A 27,844-nucleotide genomic window follows, 5' to 3' on the forward strand; every position below is an offset into this window, starting at 1 on the left:
TTTCGTTATTTTTGTTCCTATCGATTTTCAAGCGTAGAAGGGAAAAGTTGGTGTTAGATACCGAAGTGGATTGATTATCCTTAATATAAAAAAAGTAAGAGCTTCCTTAATTCTAGTTCTGTACATAAGCCTCTTCAATTCCACTCAGTACCTTCGTGTCTGGGAATTAATCAGAAATTTGGCAAATATTTTACAGAAAATATTTTTAATAATAATATAAAAAATGTTGCACGGTATATCGATTTTGTCATACCCATGATAAATTTATCAAAATAAATTGATCTGTGCAAAATATTTACAATTATTATTAAAGAACGATAGAAATGAAAAAAATTGTGCTTCACCATTAATTTCTATAAATAACTGTTAAGATAAAAATTATGGTTGAAAGGAAAATTTCTCATGACCATCGCACAAAAAAAATAATTTTTTTTTTTGAGGTATTTTTAATATTTCAATTTGAGCTAAACTGTTAAAATTAAATTTGAATTTTTTTTATTTGTTTAATTTTTTTTTATAAAACAAAACTGATGTTGGTTTTCAGCTTGTGTAAAGAAGAGAGAGTAATTATTTATGTCTGGTTGATCATAGATTTTGGTTTGATCATCATAGATGCCTTCTTAAGTGTATAATCCCATCCTCTCCATCTGAACCAAACGATGCCTGAAACAAAAACAAGCATCGAGAACAAAGTTAGTAAATATGTCACAGAAAAATTTCCATTTGTTTAAATGCTGCAAAGTCGCACCTTGTCTTGCAGTGATGTCTTGTGGGTCATTAAGATAGAGACCATTGAGACCTCTTCCACACGACTTCCACCACCATCCTCCCTTCAGCATCGAAGCACAGTTAAGGCTTGACCTATCGTTATCCCTGAAAATAATATCAATTTATAAATCATTCAATGACAAATGATCATACATTTTTTAATTAGAGCGAAAAAAGAGAAAATTGTATGGTCTGAATTGACTAAATTACCTATCCTATTTATTTATTTTTTTTTTCTAAAAAGTAATCATTATTAAAATGATTTATTCGATTGCTCACCTATTGTATGTTGAGAATGGACTGTTGTTGCTACCGTACCACGGATCATTGAGAGAATCACCTGCATTGCCTTCGTAACCGTCGATTTCGAGTTTGTAGTATTCTCCTTCTGAATAAATCTTGAAGTGAGAGTACTGTGCATACCTTCAACAAAATATTATTACGTTATACTAAATAACACATACATTTATAATCCCGTTACAGGTTTCGTTTTAAACTCGTACCTTTTGTTTCCTTCAAAGTCTTCGAGTTCCACTCGAAGCATGTGTTCTTCGTTATTCGTGAGCATGTAGATGTTTTCGTTTCCAAGCCAAAACTCTTTGGCCGGATCGCCGAAACCGTTCTTGTAGTCGCTCCAGTCTCTGTTGAAGTTTTCTCTCGGTTCCCCGAAATCGTCCCTCCTTTGGATGACCTGGAAAAGGCGACTCTGTATCAGACCAGGGTAGGCAGCCATTTCTCGTCAGCAGTTTTGGCACTTGGGGCCATGTTATTCAAGTCTACTAATTACCTTTATCCCATCTTGCCATTTTTGGCCCTATTTAAACTTAAAATAATATCAGTCGCAACTATTATTGTGGTCAGAAAGAGAAAAGCATCTTGGAGGAACTTATTCAATTCAAAACTGGTGGAACATAGGAATTGCAAAAATATGATATTCTGTATTTTCCAATGTCGAATTCTTGATACTGAATGATGAATACCTTAAAAGCCCTTAATATTTTCTTTGGTAGATATTTGATAATCTTTTCATTTTGAGCTTCATATTTGTCTATTGCCGAAAATAGATAGAATACAAACTAAAAGCATACAATAGATCACGTTCAAGTTTATAAACAGCATTAAATTAACTAATTTCGTGGTCCGCTTGACCAATTAATATATTACAATTAACTATTAAAAATTACACGACATTTAAAAAATGGCAAAAAGGAGGGAAAATTCAAAAGGTGGGGTTGAGATGGGAAGTTAGTGTCCGAGTGGATCACCATAGCTCAAGTTGTAGAGCAGCGGCGTATCAAGCCGAAGATCGTGGGTTCGAATCCCGCTCGTGCCATTGATTTTTTTATCTCAACCAAAAAACCTTAATTAATTGTTTTATAAACAGCTTATTTCAGACAATAACTTCACATATAATTTAGAATCAAATATAATATGTTGGTTATTGAAAGTTAAAGTAGAGCTTATGTACTTAAATATGTTCATTCAACAAATCAAAGTTTGCTAAGTGTTCGAGAAGCAAATTTTGTCTACATTTTAAAATAAATTCCATGTAAGGGGTTCTGATATCGTCCCGAAGCTCTTGGGTATATGGGTGGACAATCGTCTACATGGCATGTGACCTGGATGTCTGGGATGTCAACACCATGCTACCTCATTTTTTTTTTTTTTTTTTTCCAATGGATACCAGGGACTGGAGGAGTTCCCTCCTGAGTACTGCAGCTGAGCTGTACAGCTTATTGTACTTTATCCCCGGCTCCATATTTTTTGGGGGAGGGCTCGCAACACAAATGTGAACTTGAGCCCCCGTTGTACCGGTGTTCTTCCATCGAAGAAACTCATTTTTGAAGGGGGTTGGGACCAAATTCAGGGTCACTGAGACCCGATCCCGCCCCTTCCATTGATGAGTGCCGTGTCAATTTCTTTCAATTGCGGCCACCGGTCCCCTTAGGCGTCAGAAAAAGTCCAGAGGCGACGGTGGGGATCGAACCCACGACCGCGGGATCTAATAGCCGAAAGTCTGACGCCTTAACCACTCGGCTACCGCGGCCCCCATGCTACCTCATACTGAAGATGAAAAATATGGTGTCAGTCAATTGAAGTGAAAAAAAAAACACTAATTACTATTCTGTGTTTCAATGAATAGTATACTATAGGCTTATCACTTGAGGATAATGAGTAATAATAAATGAAATCTTTATAATCCATTAACTTAAGTATTATGATGGATAAAAGACAAATGGAATCGAATGCTCTCTTATAAAATGCTTTTTGTTATAAGTTGAAATTTATACAGTCACTTCTGTTGGTATAAAACATCCAAGAAAAAAGTCGATGGCTGCATATTAGCATAAAGGATACACTTAATCATTTTACAAGAATCTTATAAAAATATATAAAAAATTAATCCATTTAACGTTTTAGTGGTCAATTGACCAAGTTACTTCTTCCAATTAATTATTCTCTTTATGTAAGTTCATGGTTGAGATAAAAAGAATAATTTATATAAAAAATATTTTGCCGCCACAGCCTTCCTCTATGCTGAGATGGGTCTCCTGCCGATTTTTCTCTACACTGTGAAACTTCACTTCGATTACATAATAAGAATTTTATCCCTACCAGATAATAGACTCCCGAAGACCCTTGCCAAGCAGATTGTAGATAAAGAAATGTATTGGTTTAAGGAAATAAGGCATATCATGCAATTTAATTTGGATTTGTCCTTAGACCGGAACAATATTGACAGAGTTGAACTGTGGAGGTTTGAGACTAGTTAGACGGTCCATTTGTGACTATATAAAGAGACAATATTACACAGCTATGGCCAATTCAGACAGTTTCCCACTCCATAGAGAGCTTCTTTTCAAATCCCCAAATTATCTAATGGATCTCTCGCTACCATTAGATAGCATGCGGTGGATAATTAAGTGTCGGGGGGATCAGTTTAACTTAAACTACAAACACTTCAAGCAACAGGATATTAACTGTGAACTTTGTAGTGGTACAGAGCGGGAGGATTTGTTCCATTTCTTGGCAACTTGCCTTGCACTGGCTGCTGTCAGGAAATGCTATTTTGGTAGGGAAACTCTCTCTAGTGAGATTCTGCGAGAATATATTAATGGCAAGGATTGGACTGTGTTAGTAAATTTTTGCAAAGAGGCTTATTCTCTTAGAGTCAGAATCAGAGGCACCTGGTGAGGTGGAGGTGGCTTCTTTTGTCGGACCCTGAATAGGTGAAAAGCTCATCTTCGACCTGAATATTATATCTTAAACATTTATTATTTGTTTTGTTTTTTACTATTATCTCTTGTGGTAGATAATATACTTCATTATTATTTATTTTTACTTTCAATATTTCCATTTACTTTACTTTAGTTTATTTTATTATTAAGTTATGTTCATTATAGGTAATCATAAATAAGAGATGTATATGTTTGCAATCATGTTTCAGCTATTATTATATAATTATGTTCTATTATTACATTACTGAAATTTTTGAAGAAAGTATGTATTCCTTTTGCAAATACTAATTATAATTACTTGTAAATACTAAGAAGAGAGATTTTAGTTATATAAGTTTATGTGCTAGACTCCCTCAGATGGTAAAATATGGTAAAACCATAAACAAATAATTTATTGTAACAGAAATTGTGTATAGTTAATACAAAATTTTGAAATATTTATATTTCATAATTTAATATTTTATTTGTACTCTGTTAAAATATTGATGTGCCCAAGTACTAACAAGTATTCTTGGGCAATAAAAAATAAAATACCAAAAGTACAAATAATTTATTCAATATAAACCTTTTTTTTATGATATTCAATTGGTATTCCGATCAACAGATAGTGTAAGTGTTTTATTGTATTTTATTTTCATGTTATTTTTCCTTCATTAAATAGGCAAAGTCAGCCCAGAAGGACGATTAACCATGATTTTATTGGTAATTGAAAATATTATTATTCATTGTAACAGAGAAAATAACGCCCAATATTATTATATATTTTTCTAAGTTTACGATTAAGGTAGATTAAATTTAAGAAGTTATTCGCGAATTTGTATTTCTCCACAGTGCTTAAATCTTTATTAACTTTTTCCTACCATACAAGAGGACTTAACATCCAACTACTCACTGCGTGTCACGGACGAGGGGTCAGAAACATTTAGTAATACAATTTTAATGGAAATGCCCGGATTCGAACCCAGAACCGCTATCCTGACAAATAAGTATCGGGCACCCTAAGCCTCTAACCATTTGGCCACCTCAGTCCTCAACTTTTACTGCCTAGTGATTGAAACAGGATACTATTGAATTTGTGATAAAAGTAAGCTCAAAAACATTGTAGGCATAACTACCGATAGGACCGTTGTACTTTAAAAACAGTAAGTTTTGAATTTTTTATCTTCCCGGTTTTAAAAGTCCCATGAATCAATGTCTATAGGTTTCAGACAATGGCAAGAATATCTATTGACCCAAATTTTCCCAGTTGTTACAATTGTCGAGGAGTGCCAGGCCTTGGCCCCTTATAGGGAGCTAGTAGGAATGGCTCCCGATATAAAGTTCCTTGGGCACGCATTGAGCTAGTTTCGCCCCCCTTTTCCGATTTTTAAGGGAAACGGGGGTGTTTCCCCATCTAGAGTTATGTACTGTATATTATGTATTTGTATTTTGTTGTGTGTCTGTTTGATTGAGTATGTGAGAGAGTTGATGAAGGAATACCGAGTAGCCATCCCCATCAGCCGCGTGCATCGAGCGCTGACGGATAAGAACTGGGAGGGTTTGTACTTTTTGAGTGGAACTACGTGTTTTTCGACTGGTTACACAATTTTTCTTCTGAGCTACCAAAGGTAGAGAAGCATTGTATTCATGCGGGAAGTAAAAAAAAAGTTAATCCTGCAAAATCAAAATTTCCACTCGCATTTTGCGTTTCAGACCTTTTTGAAAAATTTGGTTCTGTCTGTGTGTTCTGTGTCTGTATCTCTTGCACCGGCAAAACTCCGAAATCATGGGACCAATTTTTATGAAATGATTATTTAGAAATCGTGAGTTGCGGTGTGGTGTGATCTAGGTTTCAGAAAAACATTTTCTTTATCGTGCCAACGTTTCGATCTTTATTGAGATCATCTTCAGGGCCTGGGATTTACAAACATTGTTTAATTTAACAAATACATGTAGGATGTGGGAAAAAGTATATACGTGTGTAAACAAAAAACAGCAACATCTCACTGGCACTCTCAACACTACACGCAAGAATGGCACAATTACACATAAAACAAACACTTTGAGTGAGCAGAAATACTTTGATTGAATATAAAAAATAATATTTTGCAATGCATAAATTCACTTTTTTCCACATCCTACATGCATTTGTTAAATTTAAACAATGTAAATCCCAGGCCCTGAAGATGATCTCAATAAAGATCGAAACGATGGCACGATAAAGAATTTTTTTTTCTGAAACCTACATCACACCCCACCGCATCTCACGATTTCTGAATAATCATCGATTAACGGTCACTAATCACCACAAATTTTTATGAAATTTTCAGATTGTGCGAGTTGGTTTATCTAGACGTCCCCTATAAATTTCTTCGCAATCGTGTCAACGGTATCGCCTACGCATCGCAAACTACAATCGCGTACACAACTATATCTCTGAAAACCATTTGTCGGATTCTTTTGTACTTTTCATGGATTATGCGGGTTGCTTTTCTATTCCAAACAGATTAACGTATACATGCGCATGCACAAAATGTGAAGAAGATATACTGCCTAGCGTATGTCAGACGTTTTTTATACTATTTTCGTATCATCATTTCGCGTCATCGTGGAGTGCGCATGGGCTGGTTTATGAAGCGGAGAAAATGTACGAGTGAGAAGAGCGAATTTTTAAGTATACTTTCACATAAAAAAATCTGCTTAGTTGATCATAGCCTTTTTGGTTTAGTTTCTTACAAAATAAAAAAATTCTAGATTCAAGAAGAATTATTACCATTGCAACAATTATCGGGAATGAAAAACAGGCTAAATTACGGTGATATGTTCATAACTATCAATTAAAACGTCATATTTTGAAAGGGTTGGTGGATATTAAAAAAAAATCCTGTAAGTGATCCATAACGCGAAAGCCCTTGTGAGAGCGGCGCTCTGATGTATCTGCCGGTTTCCTCTCACTCTCACTCTTTTTCTCTATGCTCGGACCCTCTTGGATGACATAATCGTGGTGAATGAACCGGAGGCTAAGGACATAACTGAAGGTTCGGACGACAATGATCCGATTGAGAAAGGCCGGATCCCCCACCATTATGTAAACAGGAAATCGATTAACAAGAGGTGGACTTAGGCAGTCCATAACCGAAAGACCGGAAATCTTTAAGAATGCGTTTGGTGGATCGATTTCTATCTTATTATTTGATCAATGTTATTAACGACCGCTTATGATATACGGTTGTGATTATTGTTGGGAGATAATTTGAATACGGGACAGCCTTTCTAGAAAGAAAGAAAAAATAAATCAAACGATTCTGTGGACAGTACGCGTACATTTTCGCAAATTCCGAAAGGTTGCACTGTGAGGACGCGGAAGAGGTAATGGGAAATACAGTCACACATGGAGGTACATCGAGACCGACCCGTCCCGATTCAGGAACTGGCGTCACACTCAGATGAAGAATTTATCATGCACACTCTACTTATAGAATAGAAAGCTCGTGGTAACTTTGATATGACGACAGAAAGCTGGCTTTATACACCAGATAGTACGGGCGATTGGAATGATGGAATCGCCTGGACGTCAAGAACTCAAAAGATCGATGCCAGTACATTTCTATGTTCGTACTTATGTATCAATAACGCAATAAAAAAAGAACTGTGTACGCAGTGGAAAGTTTGAAAAATGGCAAAAAGGAGGAAAAATTCAAAAGGTGGGGTTGAGATGGTTAGTGTCCGAGAGGATTGAAGTCACAACGGCTCAAGTGGTAGAGTAGCGGCGTATCAAGCCGAAGGTCGTGGGTTCGAATCCTGCTCGTGACACTTCCTTTTTTATCTCAACTAAAAACCTTCATTAATTGTAAGATATTAATTTGTCAAGCGGACCACGAAAACTAGTGAATTTAATAAGTTAAATGAAGTATATATTCACTAATGCTCTCTGTGGCCATTTCATTTGTCGCCGAAAACCAAATAGATTACACGACATTTGAAAAATGGCAAAAAGGAGGGAAAATTCGAAGGTGGGGTTGAGATGGGAAGTTAGTGTCCGGGAGGATCGAAGTCACGATGGCTCAAGTGGTAGAGTAGCGGCGTATCTAGCCGAAGGTCGTGGGTTCGAATCCCGCTCGTGACACTGACTTTTTTTATCTCAACTAAAAACCTTAATTAATTGTGTACACAGTGTCAAACATGAAGAAGTGAAAATACTATTTACAACATCTTTTAAAACCGCGATTGGTACTTAAATTCTTACACTTTTCAGGAATCCAAGAGGATCCACTATTAGGGAAGGGTTTCAGTCAAAATCAAAAATCTCAAAGATAGCCAAGGTTAAGAAAATGCAACATTGTAGTTATTACATTTAATTAAGGTTTTTAGTTGAGATGAAAAAAAGTTAATGGCACGAGCGGGATTCGAACCCACGATCTTCGGCTAAATACGCCGCTGCTCTACCACTTGAGCTATCGTGACTTCGATCCACTCGGACATCAACTTCCTATCTCAACCCCACCTTATGAGTTTTCCCTCCTTTTTGCCATTTTTCATCCATTGGGGTCGAGATAGGAAGTTGATGTCCGAGTGGATCGAGGTCACGATAGCTCAAGTGGTAGAGCAGCGGCGTATTTAGCCGAAGATCGTGGGTTAGAATCCCGCTCGTGCCATTTTTTCATCAGAACTAAAAACCTTAATTAAATGTAATGTATTAATTGGTCAAGCGGACCACGAAATTAGTGAATTTAATTGTAGTTATTTTAATAACAAGCCAATTAAAAATTGCAAAATAAAATAACAGCGATGATATTTCTACTTTCAGTTTTGATAACGCTAGACAGAACTTTCTAGTAAGCAATTAGAAGGGCATCATTTTTAATATTTTATCGGCAGAACTGTTTTATTCAAAACTTATCTTTTTAAGTTCATCCAAGGAGAATATAATATCGTTCATATATCGTTGATTTCAGCGTAGGCACGAGTTGTAAATCTTACAGTAAACCTGAATCTCAATCTACCAATTTATTCTTTGTGAGGAAAAGCCAGATAAACTTGGGAAGTTTAGAATTGTTGATCGTTTCTAATTGACACATATTCCCACAAACCGGCAGCTTTTTTCAGAAAAAAACCCCTTATCAGTCGATCCTATTGTTAAACAATACATTGCGCCATTGGTTTTTTAAAACTAGTCGTTTTAAATGAGTTTCATAAAAGCTTTCTCGGTTTATTGTTCCCTGAGAGAAGGAATTTCGAATAATATAAATCCCCGTGCTTTTAATGCTTAATTATGATATCGAATCGAAGGAGAAAATCACTTTCCCGGCTAAAAAGTTTGTAAGAAACAAAGCGATATCGGTAATTAAATGGAAACTCGATTAGTGAAGAAATACTATGGCGATTTAAATCATCAGCAGTGTTTTTCTCTGGAATATAGAAAGCGAGGAACATTTCCAGGCAGTGCAAATAAATAAACCTCAGTGATTTATAAAATAAGTGAGTTTCATTGACTTTCACGATTTCTAATGAACCAAGGAGATTTCAAGTGATAATTTGAAATTGTAACGTAGAAAATACATCATTTAATCGTATATAGTTTAAACCGAAATGACAAAAAATTAATGAATGAGTAAATCGTAAAAACCGAAACTGCCTTTTGTCAAATGCACGGTTCAAACCTCGATACTGTCCGTTATGGAGAATGCTGGACAATGGTGACAGAATGGTCCGGCATGTCTTACGCAAAAGATGTATCTTATGTGTATATTGACCGTTTATGAAGGTGTGAAAGTCAATTTTCAACGGTCATATCATTGAGTAGACCGCGTTAAAATAATTTTGTCTATCGCGAGATTCTCGTTCAACATCAATTAAAAAATTGACATTTACAGAAAATGTAAATGCAGTGTTTCAAATGTTTGACATATTAAGGGAGTATCGTAAATAAAAGGGACGTTGAAATCGATTTTCGTTCCAAAGGGAAAGTTTTTGATGCAAATTTGGCTGTAATACCAAGCCGGGAGAATATAGTCATTGATTTCTAATACCCTCATTTCCGCAGACGGTGTTGCCATCCGTAGCAATAAATCTACAGCTAGAAATGCTCGTTAATAAAATAGGCGAATGAGTCGACAGACCTTTTCATAATTGGCAACGGACAGTTTCCGCGATCCACGAGACGAAGCGACGGTGATTAATTTCATTGTGACTCGCTTAGCGTGTGTTCCGAGGTGAGCTGAAAGTTGGCAGCCTTCTTGTGATCTACACCCGGAGAAAACGAGACAGTTTCACTCGAAGACGGTGGAAATGTCAACTGACCCAAGAGTGTCGAGAGCTTAAACCGGACTGAAACCGTTTCTGACCCGGGAATAATTTTCATTCCGGTTATTTATTCAACGTTCCGATGAAGACGATCAGTGCTTATATAAATTAAGCAAACATCTTGGCGACTGTATGTCCAATAGGGAGGCGCTTTTCTTTTAAAATGTCAATTATGGAAATCGGAACGTGTTCGGTGTGTCTTAAATAAACCCTTTCAATTTTTTATTTAACTAATTGTTCAGAAATCGTGAGATGCGGTCTGGTGTGATGTAGGTTTCAGAAAACATTTTCTTTATCGTGCCAACGTTTCGATCTTTATTGAGATCATCTTCAGAGCTCAAAGTGTTTGTCTTCTGTGTAATTGTGCCATTCTTGCATGTCGTATTGAGAGTGCCTTTGATGCTCGTGGTGATTTCTATGTTTAAAATGTTTCGTTTGAAATTTATTGTGGCTTTATGTACATCGTTAATTCTGGTATTTGGCTGTGTTAGTGTGGCATTCGTGGAGTTAAAATTGTTTTTGATGTGAGTGGGAAATATCTTGTGTCGTCTGCACTTCAGCAAAAAGTTCTCTGGTTGATAGCCTCTGAAACCTACATCACACCAGACCGCATCTCACGATTTCTGAATAATTAGTGTAAAGAATTTAAAACTTGCCTGCTAAAAGGACTCTAGGGTATGACCTTATTACTAGAGAAATATTTTAAAAGTTTAAAAAAAATTCTGTTAATCTACTATCTCATACCTATTTAATTCTGCAATCACACTAAAATATGCTGAGTATCTGTAAATTTGCAAAAGTCAAGGTAGTTGTTGAGGGGAAAGAAACGGAACTATAAAAAGCTAAAACAATTTCATCAATAGTAAAAATGTATTATTATTAGTAATAATACACAAATTAAAAAATTTATACATGTTTGAAATCAAATATTGCATTAACAATGTTTTTATTTTTTTTTTAGTAAAAAGCTAAAGTAAAAATGACTTGTTTTTGTCGATACATCAAAATAATTTATTCAAGAAGACTGAAAATTAAATAACACTAAAAAGTAAGTACGAATATAACATCATTATAATTTATTTGTATTGTGTTAGGTACCTTGTTTAAAATTGTTAAGTTATTTAACAAAACTGAAATTGCATATCGGTTACATGTTTTTACTTCATAATTCTAGTAGCATTGTTCATTTTATTAATTAATACTGAATATATTATAACATGCTGACTAAGGAAAACTTTAACGATATTTATTAAAATAATACGAGCAAAATAATTTTGCATTATACATTTCATTTTATATCCGCCATTTTATATATTTTTGATTTGTGTGTTTTGATTTGATATATTTTGATATTCTCAACTCAAAGGAAATATTTTTATTGTATTATATGCGATCGCATTTATACGAGGATCAAATACAGGATAGATTAACTGTTTTTTTGTAAATTTAAATTAAAATTCTGGGTAAAAAAGGTTTTACATATTTATCGTATTATGTTACATAACTTTAACAAATTTAGACAAATATATTACAAAACGAAATAAATCATTTCCTCAATAAGTGAAATTGGATTTTTGTGATTTATAAACACAACTGGAGGACATTAAACGAACTTATTTTTCTAAGGAGATCGTTGTAACATGACTTAGAAACCTTTTCAATGCCCTAGGATACCAACGGATTCTCCCATCTTTCCAAATTTTTCAAAACAACCTATTGTTGAGGGATTTGATATTCATTCCAAGAAAAAACAGCAGTATATGCGGTTGACAGAACGAATTTCGTGGATTGTAAGTTTCTCTCAAGATTATTCATATTCCATCTAAACGACTTTGCAATGATGCCTCTAAAAAGGTTATAATTAATAACAAACAACCATCATTTCAACGGCTTTGCTAGCATCATAAGAAGTATATATTAAGTAAATAATGTTTGCTGAAACTAAAGCTAAATTGGGCACTCTCAACACGACACGCAAGAATGGCACAATTACGCAGAAAACAAACACTTTGAGCGCTGAAGATGATCTCAATAAAGATCGAAACGTTCGCACGATAAAGAAAATGTTTTTCTGAAACCTACATCACACCGCATCTCACGATTTCTGAGTAATTATCGACTAACGGTCTCTAATCACCATACATTTTTATTTAATTTCACTAATTTCGTGGTCCGCTTGACCAATTAATACATTATAATTAATTAAGGTTTTTAGTTGAGATAAAAAAGTCAATGGCACGAGCGAGATTCGAACCCACGATCTTCGGCTTGATACGCCGCTGCTCTACCACTTGAGCTATCGTGACCTCGATCCACTCGGACACCAACTGCCCATCTCAAAATGAAAATTCAAAAGGTGCGGTTGAGATGGATCACGATAACTCAAGTGGAAGAGCAGCGGCGTAACAAGCCGAAGATCGTGGGTTCGAATCCCGCTCGTGCCTTTGACTTTTTTATCTCAACTAAAACCTTAATTAATTTTTATTTAACTTTTGCCTTTTTGATTTTCATGGTGTATTACCACCTAAATGCTTTAATATTTGCTGAAAACGATAGACCTAATATATACACTGACAGGCAAAAAATTCCACCAACTTGTAATAAATTTGTATATATTATTCAAAGTTTCACGTTTTTTAACATATAATAATTGAGTCTTTGACTAAAAATGTAAAAAAAATGCCCTGAGTCGGCTTTAAACCACGAGGAAAGAATTTCTTGTTTTGTAATACATATTTCCGAATTGTAAACCTTTGTATGTATATCAAGTCAGGAAAAATGGTGTCTTTGTTGACAAGTGAAAATCAGTAATTACATAAATACCCCCACTTTTCCCATAACGTATTCATTATGCATAGATTTAAGGGAATTTGTTCATAAATCGACCTTTTTTTTCAAAATTTAATGTTAGTCGCTATTAAATGAGCGTAAATCGTTACTTAGAAATTAAAAAATATTATTTTTGGTATATTAATTTCATTGTTGGTCGATATAAAAACAAATATGTTCTACAACACAGAATATTCTAATTTGGTATGATTTAAAAACATAAATCAACATAATAAAAACACGTTCTGTACGCAAAGTAGGTCAGAAAATAGCCAAAACTTGACTTCATTGTCAGATAAGTGATTCTAGCGATATAAAACCATTCGATAACAACTTTCGCGGAAATCGGTTTAAATTAATTTCCTGACTGATAATTTCGACGACATTCCGTGACTGACATTCCTAGTGCAAGCTCTAACATTATTTTTCTCAAAAGCTAATGGACCGATTTTCATGGTTGATAATTCGTTTTTAAAGAAATGGACAAATGAATTAAATAACTGTATCAGACAATAAAATCGGACTATTATTTCCATTTAAAAAAAAGAGGTTAATTTCTGACAAATAATTTTGCTATTTTGTGTGTTTTCTTACAGAAATATTTTATATATTTTAATGGTACATACATCGTTAAAAATTTACCTTCCTCTTCCTTCAAATGGTCTTTTTGACGTTAAAATCCTTTTAGCCATTTTTGAATTATAGCCGTTTCAATCAGATTGAATTCCGATAACAACTTCTCAAAAATCGAAAACAATTTAGGAGTCAATAAATCTTAAAAAATCTTTTAAAATTTAAATTTAAATAAATATTTATATTTAGGGGTATCTTCAAGAGGTGGCAAAACAAAATTTCATATTATTTTAACGGGGAAAAACTTTTATCACCTAATTTACTTGAAAAATATTTGGCTTTATAGAAATTTTTTGGTTATTGATACACTTTGATAACTTTACTATATTTTTATTGCAATTTTCGTTAAAAATGCTGAAAAATGATATAGTATATGTATTATAGAAAACGGAAAAGTTCAAATTTATTAATTATCTTTTTTAGCGGAACCAGGGCCTATTCACAAGAAGTGGCGGATACGTGTCCGATATTTTGGAGTGTAGAACTACAAAAAAAAAAAAAGTTTGGGTCAAATCCGTGACATACAACTGGGTCGTCCCCTTGTCAGACAAAAGGCAAAGATGTTTAAGTGGAAGAGGGTTTTGTAAAAGAAAAAAAAAATGTGGATGTATGGACCCGCCTGACTTTGCTGAGTTGCTGGTCCTTGGGACGTCGGTGCTGGTATAACTTTCACGAATAAAATCCGTTTTTCAATCTAAATTCCCAATAGTTTAAAAGCGACGATTTTCTGCAAGAAGTGAAGATATTTGTGGAGTGACAATTTTCAAATCGGACCCGCTGCCGGTGTGTCGCGAGCCGACCGTGACAGGAGCGGTTGAACGCCGCCGTGCGGAAATCCTGACTTTGACCATTTCTCAAATTTTACAACAATGCTCGTTTTAAGTAATTTTTAAGTAATTTAAGTATTAAACAATGGGCGATTCCGAAAACGACCGGCCTCTCACGTTGGTTAACTTGCTAGAAAAACATTTTCGCAACTTAACTTCCGGTCGTCGTTTCACTTTGTCAGGAAAAATTAAATTATGTTCTGACGACTAAATGGCTCACAATGTATATAAACGTATTTTATGAAACAGGAACTTAAGTTGAAAAATTTCGATAAATCGAAAAGCGAATTCAAGGAAGTGACAAATTATTACGTATTAATTAATGCATGTTAAGAAATATATAAAAACTAAATACCCTCGATTTAGTTTCATCCGTAAATAGGGGGTATTAAACAGAAGGCCAAAATTAGGATTTCTCAGGAAATAAAATAATAGATTATTAAATGTAATTGGCAGAGGGATTTTTCTGAACGCAAACTGCTATCGCGGTGTAATTATTGTTATTTGGTATAAAGCTCACAAGCCATCCCTTTTTACACCTTCCGGATTAACGGGTCGAATAAAAAAAAGGAAGTAAGAGGCTGTGCACGAACGGCCTGTGCACATTTTCAAGATATCTCCGAAATCTTTGCGCAATCGTTCTACGAAGGTAATGATTGAGCACTCGACGGTAATAATTAGGGAGAAGTGTTCCGCTTCAATTCCCCCAGTGATGCTGATATTATATACTAAGATGGATTTGAGATAAGATTCCGAGGATTATACAACTATTTCTACAAACAGTAAATGACATACCGTCTCTTGACGGTGGATATTCGTCAAGAGAGCTGTTTACAGCGTTGATCCAAGAACTTTGTCGGCGTGAAATGGTACGTGCACCTCCAAACATACAATTCCAATAAATTGCAACTTTTGAACATACACACAGAGGTGAGGTTAACAAAGATTGTTGATGTGACTGTCTTGGGCTTATGGATAAGCGGTTCTCCAACGAATAAGGGTGATTTGATGGTTTGAACATTATAATTCTAGTTGACGTTGATCGACCTACGTAGTTTAAACTGATGTTATTGGATCTTCTTGAAGTCATTTTACAGGTGAATAAAGAACATCACTGTTGGGTTTCACCAAGCTTTCGAAGATACGTTCCGCCATCATCAGGGCCTAATTTATTAAAAAAAAATTAAAATTAAATTTTTAATAAATTAGGTCCTGATGACAGCGGAACATTCGCCGAAAGCTTGGTGAAACCCAATAGTGATGTACTTTATTCATCTGTAAAATGACCTCAAGAAGATCCATTTTTTAGTCGTTTCAAATTTTTTGTAAAAAAATTATACAGGATACCTCAGGCCCAGTTAGTTGAACTTCAAAATTTCAAATACGTCCCTTTACACATTGACACATCAAGTAATTGTACGAAGAAGTCTTTTTAAAATAAGAAACTTTATTGCCAAAACTGTAAAATGAAGAACAAATTAAGAACAAATCTTAGATAATAAATATACAACAGTAACATCCATAAAACGCACACATGGTTTAAACGAAAGAAAAGAACCGAACTAAACCATATTTACAAGCATTTAACGCGCGCACGCACACACACACACACACACACACACACACACACGCACACACACACACACACACACGGACGCACGCACACACACTCAACATTAATTCATACACATCATGAAACCAATTTGAAATAATATACATTAAAGGTATTTTAATAATCGTAATAGGGTTTTTTTTATTACTTTTATTATTTTTCATTTGAAAAACGGTCTTGTAAACCAGCAATTATGATGCTTTATATTCCCGAAATACGATGAGACAGCAGGCTTTTTCTCCGCTGAACCGAAAAGACCGGCCGTCGTTAGCAGTAAACTATGTCCCTCCTGGATTTACAGAGCTAATTTGAACCGAGTTTAATCGAACGGTGACCGGCAAGTTTCACTTTTTGTACTGCTTTAATAGGAAATAACGTATACCGAATAGCCTACCGGACTAATGAAAACTTCCGATCGAAACTACCGTCCAACCGACCGCTTCTGTTTATGTATGTGTATAACAAGATTAATTAATTATTTTTTTACGAGGGTTCGCAACAGCAGAGGTCATATGCCCTCAGGGTGCCGGTGTTTTTGAAAAAAAGCCCATTTGTAAGTATGTCGGGTTCGAATGCAGGGCCGCTGGATTCGAACCCGGGACCTTTACCTTACAGTGATGAGCGCCGTGTCAACGTCTAAACCGTTGCGGCCACCGACGCCCCGAAGACTAATATTAAAAACTGCCTTTTAACTGATTTGCCGAACATATTAACAAAATATAATTGATTTGTAAAATCTTTTTTTCTTTATTATTATTTTTTGAATAATTTAGTCAATGCTTGTGCGTTTTTGAATTTTTTTTCATCTAGTTGTACTGCTTTAATAGGAAATAATGTATACCGAATTGCCTACCGGACTAATGAAGACTTCCGATCAAAAATACGGTCCTACCGACCGTTTCTGCTTATGTATGTGTATAACAAGACTTTTTTTTCTTTTTTTTTTTTACGAGGGTTCGCAACAGCAGAGGTTATATCAACCCTCGGGGTGCCGGTGTTTTTGAAAAAAACCCATTTGTAAGTATGTCGGGCTGGAATGCAGGGCCGCTGGATTCGAACCCAGGACCTTTACCTTACAGTGATGAGCGCCGTGTCAACGTCTAAACCGTTGCGGCCACCGACGCCCCCAAGACTAATATAAAAAACTGGCTGTTAACTGATTTGCCGAACACGTTAACAAAATATAATGGATTTGTAAAATCTTTTTTTTCTTTATTATTCTTTTTTGAATAATTTAGTCATTGTTTGCTCTTGTGCGTTTTTGAATTTTGTTTTTTCATCTAGTTGTACTGCTTTAATAGGAAATAATGTATACCGAATTGCCTACCGGACTAATGAAGACTTCCGATCGAAAATACGGTCCGACCGACCGTTTCTGTTTATGTATGTGTATAACAAGATTTTTTATTGTTTTAATTATTTTTTTTACTAGGGTTCGCAACAGCAGAGGTTATATCAACCCTCGGGGTGCCGGTGTTTTTGAAAAAAACCCATTTGTAAGTATGTCGGGCTGGAATGCAGGGCCGCTGGATTCGAACCCAGGACCTTTACCTTACAGAGATGAGCGCCGTGTCAACGCCTAAACCGTTGCGGACACCGACACCCCTCGTATAGGTTAACGTATTATTTTAAATGTTCTTCATTAAATTGATGCAACAATGTTAGCACTAAACAATTGTTATAGTTCTTAAGCTTGAAAGGTTTCCAAAATGCAATAATGGTGAGTCTGCAGGGTTTTTAGAAAGCCTGGCTGAATTTCTCTTGAACAAAAAAAATATATATATATAAACGTATACAATACGTATAAATTGTAACGGAAATCCTTCTTTATATTGTATTAAAAAGCTTGGACAATCGTAACATAATGTGTTAGATAAAGTTCCATGAATCGTGAGATTGGTTGTCCCATTATTTTGCATGTGTGACTATCTTCGCTGGGTTGGTCTGTCAGACGCGTTCCAGACATTCTGAAGATGGTGAAATGCCGAAACGCGTCAGATAAATTAAACCGGCGAGGATAGGCAGACCAAAATGATCGCTAAACTGCCACTAAAGTAGTATTTTCAGAGAGGAAAGATAAGTAGAAATTCAGCTGTTTACAAGAGTACTGACCATTTGAGTTTGATTTCTTATGGCTTTTTAATTTCAACAACGATTAAATCCATCATCAAATGCGAATGTTGTTTCTGTGATAATATTAGGCCAGTTCATAGACTTGTTTTTAATTTAGAAACAGTTCAATCTTCACGGCCATTTATTATTTTTACACGAATAAATTAACTTTTTTTTGGCCGGTTCACCGTTAGTTTAACTCTACGGTCCACTTCCTTCAGGAAAATTAATTAAAGTAAAACCAAACAAGTAGCACGATATGGTAATGAACATCGACTTCATATTTATTGCCTAAGATCAAGTGGGAATTAGAGGCTAGTGTTTATTTTATTGTTTTTACTTCTTCAAAAATAAATTTCAAAATTGAATGATCTCAAAGTTGTTCCTTCACGGACATCGACTATCCAATTCAACGGCGAGTCGATCACGAAATTAATCAATTGATCTTTCGGCACAACACATAAACAATCATTGATTAAAATCATGGTTTGTGCAAACCTTAGTAACGAAAAAACACGATATTGCCTAATCCAGGTGAATTAAGTCTTGAAGTCTTGACTGCACAACAATCAATTAAAAAAAAGACGGATTGATACTCCAAATCCCTATGAAAAAAGTTGATATAATTAAACTTACAGTCCATCCTCCTTCTGCCGTTTCCTGCTCACAGAAGACTTTCAGAAACCAGTATGTCGTTCCTCTGATCTGTAGGTAGAACACTCCGCTTTGCCTCATTCCGCCGTTAAGCAAATCAAGACAGGAATAACCCTGAAAAACAAATTTACTAATATTATTTTCAAATTCATATATAATAATAATACTTTATTGCAAAAAAGAAAAGTTATAAACATTACATAATATATAATTTAAAGTAAAATTACGGCATGGAGGGTCCGTCTGCCGGAGATCGATTTTCATTTGACTTAAATTTTTGGACGACACAGAGAAAAAAGTACAAAAGAAAAAAAAATGATCCTTAAGTAAATATTATATAATATTACAATAATAATTACATTAATTACTAACATACGTTATAAACAATAATTTTTGTTCTTTGTTTATTTTACAATAAATATAGATATATAAATTATTTGGGCCAGGAATTTAGAATGACAAGGCTTTAAAATATTCAAAAATTAAATTGTAATATTAACTCTTGGCGATAGTGCCAGGCGTGGCGAGCATATTTGATTAAATTTTTGTAATCATTAAGCAGTAAGTCAATAACCTGTGTCACATTCAATTTAGCAAAATTTAGCTGCAGAAGCCGAATCTCCGATAGGATAGTGCATTTTGCAATAAAATGCACTATGTATTCTTTAACCTGGTCATTGCATAATGAACAAAATACATTTTCTCTAGCCCAAAAAGGTGCACCATTGAGATAAAGGAGGTCCCCTCTGATTTTGCATAACCACCTTAACTCGACCAATGACAAACCTTTAGGCCTGTCCTTAGTTAGGTTAAACATATTAAAATCATCTTGGTAAAGTTCCTTTATAGAATAAAAAGCGCGAGGTTGATCTGTCTTGTTCACGAAGTTCTTCACTGAAATTGACACTCAGTTTTGTTATAATTTCCTTAAACTGCAAAGGCCACTCATTCAAGTTATTTATAGAAAATGATGAGTCACATGATAGATCCCTAACATGCTATTCCAACATTCAAACCACAATGTGCCACGACTGACGACTTCCAGGGCTACTATTTTGGAAAGAGGTAATCAGGATGTTTCAAGAGTTTACAGATGTAATTAAAATGAAGTTTGAAGGTATATAAAAATAACGGGTCAACTTTAGTCTCTAAATAAATCATAAAATTCAGGGTGGTTTTGGGAAGGGCAAATAACTTTCTAATGAAAAAACGTTGTTTTTTCAAGGCGTTCAAATTTTTCATAGCCCCAGACTTGTGAGGCGTGACATAGTATCGAGCGGCAAACTGAGTGGAACAGTCTGAATTTCACTGGAAGGGAAATGAAATTTTGGGAAAGTAACTCGTGCCATATACAGTTCAGAGCCCGTTTCGCTGTAGACACTTTATTGTTGATATGATAATTGAAAAACAGACGAGGGGATAGCGTTACACCGATATATTTATATCCTTAACAATTTCCATTTTTTTGTTATCGAATAAAAATCGATCTTTAGCAGCCAGCCTTCCACCCCTCCTAAATACCACGATCTTCGATTTAATTAGTTTAACCGATAAATTCCATTGAAGACAGTAGGATTCCAAAAGTTTTATATTCCTTCGGAGACTGGCTGTCGTTGTCGGCGATGAGAACAATATAGTCAGCGTACATTAGAACTTTAATCAACATATGGCCGATTCTGATACCAGAATCTAAAGCAGTTGGCAGGTCATCTAAAAATAATGAGAATAGAAGTGGACTCAGCACACAGCCTTGCCTTACCCCCGAGTTCACATAAAACCACTCCGAAATACCTTCTTTTCCACGTACTGCAGACTGAGAACCTGAATATAGAGACCTTATAACGTTTATGAATTTGGTTGATATACCAATATTAAAAAGTTTGAAAACAAGCGCTTTTCTGTCCACTCGGTCAAACGCTGCCCGAAAATCTACAAAGAAACAATATGTCTTCTTACCTCTTTCAAGGAACGGAGTTTAATAATATTTATCAACAGGAAGAGATTGTCAACAGTACAATAGGTTCGTCTAAAACCTGTTTGAAATTCAGACAATAAATGATTATTAGATATGTAAGTTTCAAGACGCAGCAGTAATAGACCAGAAAATATCTTAGCGATTGTATCTATACAAGATACCCCTATAATTGGGAACCTCGTTGATATATATCACCGTGCTTGAAGAGAGGAAAAATAATTGACCGACTGAAAGACGCGGGTATTGTATTGTAAACGAAATTAAAAAATTGCAATAATTTTTCTTTAAACATATCGGGTGCAAATTTATAGAACTCATAACATACCCTGTCGTAACCAGGAGTTTTGCCCTTCTTTAACCCGGAAATTACTGCCGTCAACTCATCCTGAGCAAAAGGTGCATCTAAACGCGTGTGTGTGTGTGTGTGTGTGTGTGGTGATTAGTGACCGTTAATCGATATTTATTTAGAAATCGTGAGATGCGGTCTGGTGTGATGTAGGTTTCAGAAAAACATTTTCTTTATCGTGCCAACGTTTCGATCTTTATTGAGATCATCTTCAGGGCTCAAAGTGTTTGTCTTCTGTGTAATTGTGCTATTCTTGCGTGTAGTGTCGAGGTGCATCTAAACATTGATCCTGAATAAATGGTTCTGAATATATATATATATATATATATTCGCTTTATAAGTAGTTTTTTTTACAATTAAAAAAATTCAGACTAGGAAGCGAAAATAGAAATCACTAATCTTCTGTTTTTAATCACACACAATTAGATGTTTATATACTGTTTTTTTAATAGTAAAAATTCTAAATTAACTGTGCTAAGGAGCAAAAATTGCAGACGACCGTTTTGCTATATAGCCCTAGTAATTATGACGATTTACTTAGGTTAATCCATTTTGAGATTTTACCTTCAATGAAGGAGTTTGAAAATGAATGTTTAATTATTTCTTTTGTAGAACACACCATTTTAATATTTCGTAAGCGTTTTATATCTTGACATGTAATTAAATAAATAATATTTCGGCCAACGTTACAAATTGTCACTGATGACGTAAAGAAAACGAAACCTTATAAAATTAACGAGCTATTAGCAATTTTTTATTCCGACTCTATTCATTGATACATTAATTAATTACAGGCCGAGCAGTAAAATGATCTCGAATGGCGGAGCGATCGTCACAATTCGAATGAAATAATTTCGAAACATTTGCGCAAAAATCATGCAACGTAAGAGTTGTCAGATGGCGGTGGGCCGCCGTGATCATTGGGAGGGGCGGGCACTTGGGCCATCATGGCCATGGATCAACATAAATGCTCAAAGGAACGCTTGAACCGGCGATGATCAGTGGCCCACGTTCTCCTGAGGAGTTGAAGTGTCGCCGAGTGACTGACGGTCAGGGAAGGTAAAGCGAAGTGTGTCATCTCCCACCGACCTACACACCTCTGCAATCTCTCTCGGTACGAACTCTACCTACTCGCGGTGCCACAATCGGAACTCAGCAATGTCAGGGAAATTCAACGCCTGCTTTGCAAAGAAGTAGTTAACAAAGATAGGTGGGCTGAAACTGTTGTAATTAAAAAACCTTTAACAAATACATTCTAGGAAATACAGCTTGTATATAACGTTGAATGGTCTTTCTCTTGAAACCAGTGGACATAGGGTTTTTAGGTTTCCGACGCGAAGTCCATTGGCGGTCAAATGAGACACAAGTTGTCAACAGAATCGATGTGGCTTTCTAAGCGCGTGCTTTGGTGACCAGGGTACGGAGACTACGTCTCTGCCATAACCACAGTCGACGTGGGATCTTGCGGTCCTCGACCGCGGGTGATATGGTTTAGTCTGTTTCCTAGAAATTTTTGAAATTATGTTACATTGGATGCGGCGAGCGGGCTTCGCGTCAGAACTCTTCCGTTCAAAACCGTCAGAATGAAGCGGTTACAGTGTATGCGAGTTCTAACTGTCGTATATAGTCAGTGAACCATAATCTTTCAGTAAAGATGGACTTTCTCGAGGATCTTGTATTGAAGGGTTGTTGATGCAGAATATTCGAATCGGTTATTTGCATCACGGGATAATAAGGGAATGTTCGAAACGTTGTTTTCAGCTTTTCAAACCAATCTCCAAAATTGTTTTTAGTATTTTCGTACGTGACAAGAAACTTTCAGGAATAGCGTGTACTAATGAACACTAATCTAATTAACGCTTAATATAAAACACAGATGCAAGCACGAACTATCAAATCGATCTGAATGACATACACCTCCTCTCGTACTCTTGCGTATTCTAACGATGAGGCCGTGTCCAATGTAAACAGTCGATGCAATTTGATTGTTGTAATGAATTCGAAACAACACGTTTTCGTCAGAATTTGCATCCACTGTAACCATAACCTAGATTGCAGGGGAGACACGATGAACCGCGTGGTAATGCGCAGTTGAAAAACTTCGATGCTTACTAAGAGGTCGGATAAGCAATTGGAAAAAACTGTTTAATCGACAAATACAGTTCGAATTGTGTGATTTTTTATTTCATTTTTATATCAACCTCCAATGTGTCGGTTTTTTAGGCACATTTAGATAAACAGAGTTGTGTTTGGTCGAAATTCAGGACTGCTTGATTGGATTCGAACCAGGGACCCTTCAGTGATAAGCCGCCTTGCTAACGATAACCGTTACCGCCACCGACGCCACCCAAATTGTGAATTTTATATTGATTTAACTATTGTGTTGCCTCACTTCAAAAGATCCATTTTTGTTGTAGCAACACTCGAAAGTTAAGTAAGGTGACTGAAGTAGTTACCTGCTGATCCCAGCAAAATTTAATTTTTTTTTTTTAAACTGCTTGTTAGTTTTTAGATAGATATTCCCTTTTACTTAGATGAATGGCGTAGAAGATAAATGAAGATATGAGTTCATCAACATCTTCAATGAACTTTGTATTTTCATTGAAATCGAGTTCAACCAAGTGACATTATTGCGTAGCTGTACGAATTCTGATTCAGCTTGGGCATGTTGGTCGGAATCGCATATGGCTTTTGGTGTTATAGTGAAAGAAGGTTGTTGGTTTGGAAAGTTTTCTTCAGGAGGTACGAACTATAAAAACCGACACCGCGGAAGACCTCTCGCATGAATCGATGGAAAACTCCTTAAGGAAGCCGTGAAAATAGCGTACCGACAATTGTAATTATTATTCCAACCAAAAACCTAACCGTGAAAAAAAAAAAAAAATAGCCTATCAATGTAATGATACCTACAATGTGGCCAAGTCTGTTCTTTTTTAGTCCATAACCAGAGAAAACTCAAGATAAAAGATAAATAAAAGTTCCAGATCTCCTCCAAAAAGTCAGCCTATTAAGATAGTGATATCTACATTGTGGCAAACCTCTCTTCACTCCTACTTTATGTCAGCGGGTTTTTCTCAATTTTCTCAATTATTATCTTGATTATGTTGATAGTTAATTGATAATCATTCTTAATTATCTTCAATTATTCTCAATTTTCTGCCAATTGTATTGCGAGCAAAAAATAACTTAAAAAGCCAGTAACAGAGTCATAGACATATATATAGTCGAAGGTCATTGCACAGCTGCATTTCGCACTTCAATTTAAAAGAGTCAGGTTGCATATTGTTTAGTTGTGTTCTTACTCTCCTAATTTTATGAGCAACACTGTTCTTTTATTTTTATCGTTTAACACTTGGCCGGTTTCTGAATGAGCGGTGAGGAGTCTATTGAACTTTTTCTTTTCATCTGAGTTCTCTACCTTCCCTTTACCCACCCCTCCTATGTGAGCACATATTGTCCTGTTTTCATCCTCATTCAGAAACTGGCCAAGTAAGCAATGAAAAGAAAAGAATAGTGTTGACATAAAAGTCGGAATGAAGTGAGGTTGGCCTTATTCTATCATATTTTTATCCTACTGTATTGTTCACTTCAACATCGTGAACGTCGTCTTGGCTTTTTTTTAAGGGACAGGAGCGATTGTCGTAGATTTTCTCTTGAAAGAAGAGAAAATTGCAATTTTCAATCTCTTACCTTTACTTATAAGGCCTACATTTGTACCAAATATAACATTTCCTACTTTATACAGGAATATTATAATTTTGATCAGTCTACCCCCTCCCTCCCAAAAGAGGCATTAATTGAGAAAAATCTGCGATTTTCAGATTTTTACCTTTTGTGAAATATAAGATCTACCTTTGTAAGAAATTTCACGTTTCTACCTATACAGGAAATGTCTTATAGTTTCGATGCGTCTACCCTCCCACCCTAAAAGGCATTAATTTTGAGAAAATTATAATTTTAAAAAAATCTTATTTACAATACAATACCTAACTTTGTAAGAAATTTCGTACAATGGTAGGTCTTAGAAATGATAAATGGTGGAGTAAGTGTGTACTCAGTTAGTTGTTTCAACCGTGTTGCTGAAAGTTGTCCGAAGTTGTTGAAAACAAATAACTAGGAACTATCTTTTCAAAAAGACTGAACCACACACTCACTCCACCATTTATCATTTCTAACCTTTGTACGAAATTTCTCGTGTCTTCCTATACAGGAAGTGTCTTATAATTTTGATGAGTCTACCCCACCATCACTCCCTAAAGAGGCATAATTTTGAGAAAACAGAAATTTTCAGATTTTTACCTCTTTGCTACCTACATAAGATCTACCTTTGTACGAAATTTCACGTTTCTACCTATACGGGAAATGTCTTATAATTAAATTAATTAAGGTTTTTAATTGAGATAAAAAAGTCAATGTCACGAGCGGGATTCGAACCCACAATCTTCGGCCGCAGCTCTACCACTTGAGCTATCGTGACCTCGATCCACTCGGACACCAACTTCCTACCTCAACCCCACCTTTTGAGTTTTCCCTCCTTTTTGCCATTTTTTATCTCAATTAAAATCTTAATTAATTGTAATATATTAATTGGTCAAGCGGACCACGAAATTAGTGAATTTAATGAATTAATGAAGTATACTTCACTAAAGCTTTCCGTGGCCATTTCATTTGTCGCCTAGAATCCAATCTGATTACACGACATTTGAAAAATGGCAAAAAGGAAGGAAAACTCAAAAGGTGCGGTTGAGATGGGAAGTTGGTGTCCGAGTGGATCGACGTCACGATAGCTCAAGTGGTAGAGCTGTGTCGTATCTAGACGAAGATCGTGGGTTCGAATCCCGCTCGTGCCATTGACTTTTTTATCTCAATTAAAAACCTTAATTAATTGTAATATATTAATTGGTCAAGCGGACCACGAAATTAGTGAATTTAACATATAATTAAAGTTTAATATTCTTGTAATTTTCTCTTCTGGCCTTACTGGTATACATTGTGCCAAGATTTCTATCTTTTTTTTATTTTTAACTTCATAGAAGGAACTTCCTTTATTTATTTCATGTACATTATTCTTAGGGGACACCAGCCACAGAATAAAGTTATTTTTCTTCTTCTTCTTCTAATTTTGATGCGTCTAGAACCTCCCCCCCTAAAGCGACACTAATTTTGAGAAAATTACAATATTTTCAGATTTTTTCCTTTAGTTGCTATATAAAACCTACATTTTTACCGATTTCTCGTTTCTACCTATTCGGGAAGTACCTCGTAATTTTGATGATCGGTAAGTCAGGCTTCGAAATTTTTAAATTCTCCCCTTTCTTAGGCTTAATATAAGAGCTCAAAATTCTACAATGTCCTAGGCGACCTAAGCTTAATTTCTGTTTAAAATTACAAAAGCACGTCTTAGGAGGAAGCCCAGATATGAGGGTGGAAAAAACCGGGTGATTGGTTCGAGTAGTATACACATGGCAGCCTGCTGGAACGTGACCAGCACATCTTTGATTTTTGAAAGATTTGATTCCAGATTGAAACTCAAGCATGGCTAAATACATGACCGAAAAAAATTTAAAACCTACTTAAAATGTAATTCTGAATTCAAAAGTATTTTCTTTTTAAGCATTCAATAACAAACAATACCCGGCATATACGTGGGTGTTTTAGTCGGCGGAAATTTGTTATTCAAAATTGCTTTTTATATAAGATACGGTTCGACCTTGTACCTTCCGAAACGGTAAGTGAAGAGTTAACATTTACAGGAAAGAGAAAGTAGCCATTTCTTCCGAATATTTTTATGCAAAAGGTTAGAAAAACTGATGGGAGCCGGCTGCCCGTCCCGTGAGGCCATTTCATAATCAGTTATAAAGCGGTCTTTTAAGGGTGGTAAATTTATTCCCTGGACGAGTAGCTGTTGAACAGTTCCGCTGGAATTAGTGAATGTTTATCGACCCTCGGCAGTACGGGATGATATGTCACATTATTATTTTTACCAATATTGTTAATTGTTGTTCAGTTATACCGAGTGAATGAGGTTGAAGAAGCATGCTAATCATATTATAAAATGCCGATTGTCTAAGCTCGGATAATTAAAATCTATATGACGTTGAGCATTCGCATAACAAAAATCAAAGGTCCTTTTTGTAACATTTAAACTTTAAAAAACTTCCGAACCTCGGCGTTTAACACTATAACATAATTCCCTAATTTCGTGGTCCGCTTGACCAATTAAATCATTACAATTAATTAAGGTTTTTAGTTGAGATGAAAAAAAGTCAATGGCACGAGCGGGATTCGAACCCACGATAGCTCAAGTGGTAGAGCAGCGGCGTATCTAGCAGAAGATCGTGGGTTCGAATCCCGCTCGTGCCATTGACTTTTTTTCATCTCAACTAAAAACCTTAATTAATTGTAACTATAACATAACTCAAATATAATTTAGAATCAAGAGCCTTGTGGGTGTTTTTCATCAGGTGCGAGGTCTTGATTCTTCTTAGTTTTTAAGTTTTACTGTCTTCAATATTTCTAGTTTTTACATTATTTAAAACCATTTTGACTATAGCCTCATTTCATCAT

At 35.4% G+C, this 27,844-nt stretch overlaps 1 protein-coding gene across 1 annotated transcript in view; it reads right to left on the bottom strand.

Moving 5' to 3' along the window:
* Positions 1 to 453: 453 nt before the first annotated feature.
* The window catches only part of LOC106665608 (angiopoietin-4), a 178,676-nt gene continuing 151,285 nt past the window's right edge, over positions 454 to 27,844 (bottom strand). Inside the window, exons 3-7 of the mRNA XM_014392156.2 lie at positions 18,939 to 19,070; positions 1,272 to 1,459; positions 1,048 to 1,191; positions 749 to 873; positions 454 to 663 (exon numbers count right to left, since the gene is read on the bottom strand). Coding sequence (XP_014247642.1) covers positions 572 to 663; positions 749 to 873; positions 1,048 to 1,191; positions 1,272 to 1,459; positions 18,939 to 19,070 — 681 coding nt within the window. The 3' untranslated portion in view covers positions 454 to 571. The remainder of the gene's footprint in view (positions 664 to 748; positions 874 to 1,047; positions 1,192 to 1,271; positions 1,460 to 18,938; positions 19,071 to 27,844) is intronic.

The sequence above is a fragment of the Cimex lectularius genome, unplaced genomic scaffold, assembly GCF_000648675.2.
Source record: "Cimex lectularius strain Harlan isolate CLEC.00 unplaced genomic scaffold, Clec_2.1 scaffold80, whole genome shotgun sequence".
NCBI lineage: Eukaryota > Metazoa > Arthropoda > Insecta > Hemiptera > Cimicidae > Cimex > Cimex lectularius.